Source organism: Cariama cristata, unplaced genomic scaffold (assembly GCF_000690535.1).
Source record: "Cariama cristata isolate BGI_N322 unplaced genomic scaffold, ASM69053v1 scaffold38480, whole genome shotgun sequence".
In the NCBI taxonomy this organism is placed as follows: domain Eukaryota; kingdom Metazoa; phylum Chordata; class Aves; order Cariamiformes; family Cariamidae; genus Cariama; species Cariama cristata.
Genome location: NW_009597015.1, coordinates 383 through 985, shown reverse-complemented (window position 1 = coordinate 985; position 603 = coordinate 383). Strand labels below are relative to the sequence as shown.

At 63.3% G+C, this 603-nt stretch overlaps 1 protein-coding gene across 1 annotated transcript in view; it reads left to right on the top strand.

The window, feature by feature from the left end:
- Window positions 1–217: 217 nt before the first annotated feature.
- The window catches only part of LOC104167875 (synaptic vesicle glycoprotein 2A-like), a gene marked incomplete at both ends in the record, with an annotated part of 676 nt that continues 290 nt past the window's right edge, over window positions 218–603 (top strand). Inside the window, 2 exons of the mRNA XM_009708269.1 lie at window positions 218–382; window positions 480–597. Coding sequence (XP_009706571.1) covers window positions 218–382; window positions 480–597 — 283 coding nt within the window. The remainder of the gene's footprint in view (window positions 383–479; window positions 598–603) is intronic.

The window sequence follows — 603 nt, the reverse complement described above, 5'->3', positions numbered from 1 at the left end:
TGGGATAGGCAACATTGGGATAGGACTGGAATGGGATGCGCAGCACTGGGATGGGATGGGTGGCACTGGGGTGGGACTGGGATGGGATGGACGGCACTGGGGTGGGCAGGGGTGGGATGGGGTGAGCAGCAGTGGGATAGCACTGGGATGGGGCCGGGCAGCACTGGGAGGGGCTGGGCGTGGCGGTGCCCGGGCTGAGCCCCCCCCCTCCCCGCAGTTACTACGGGCTGACGGTCTGGTTCCCGGACATGATCAAACACCTCCAGAACATCGAGTACGCCTCGCGCACCAAGGTCTTCACCCACGAGAAGGTCCGGCACTTCACCTTCAACTTCACCCTGGAGAACCAGATCCACCGGGGCGGGGAGTACTTCAACGACAAGTGCGGCGGGGAGGTGGGGGTGGAGCCGGGGCCCGCTCGTTGCATGAATGGAGGGAGGTGACCAGCCGGGCTCTCTCCTCCTCCGCCGCCCTCCCAGGTTCATCGGCCTGAAGATGAAGTCGGTGACGTTCGAGGACTCGCTCTTCGAGGAGTGCTACTTCGAGGACATCACCTCCAGCAACACCTTCTTCAAGAACTGCACCTTCATCTCCACCGTCTTC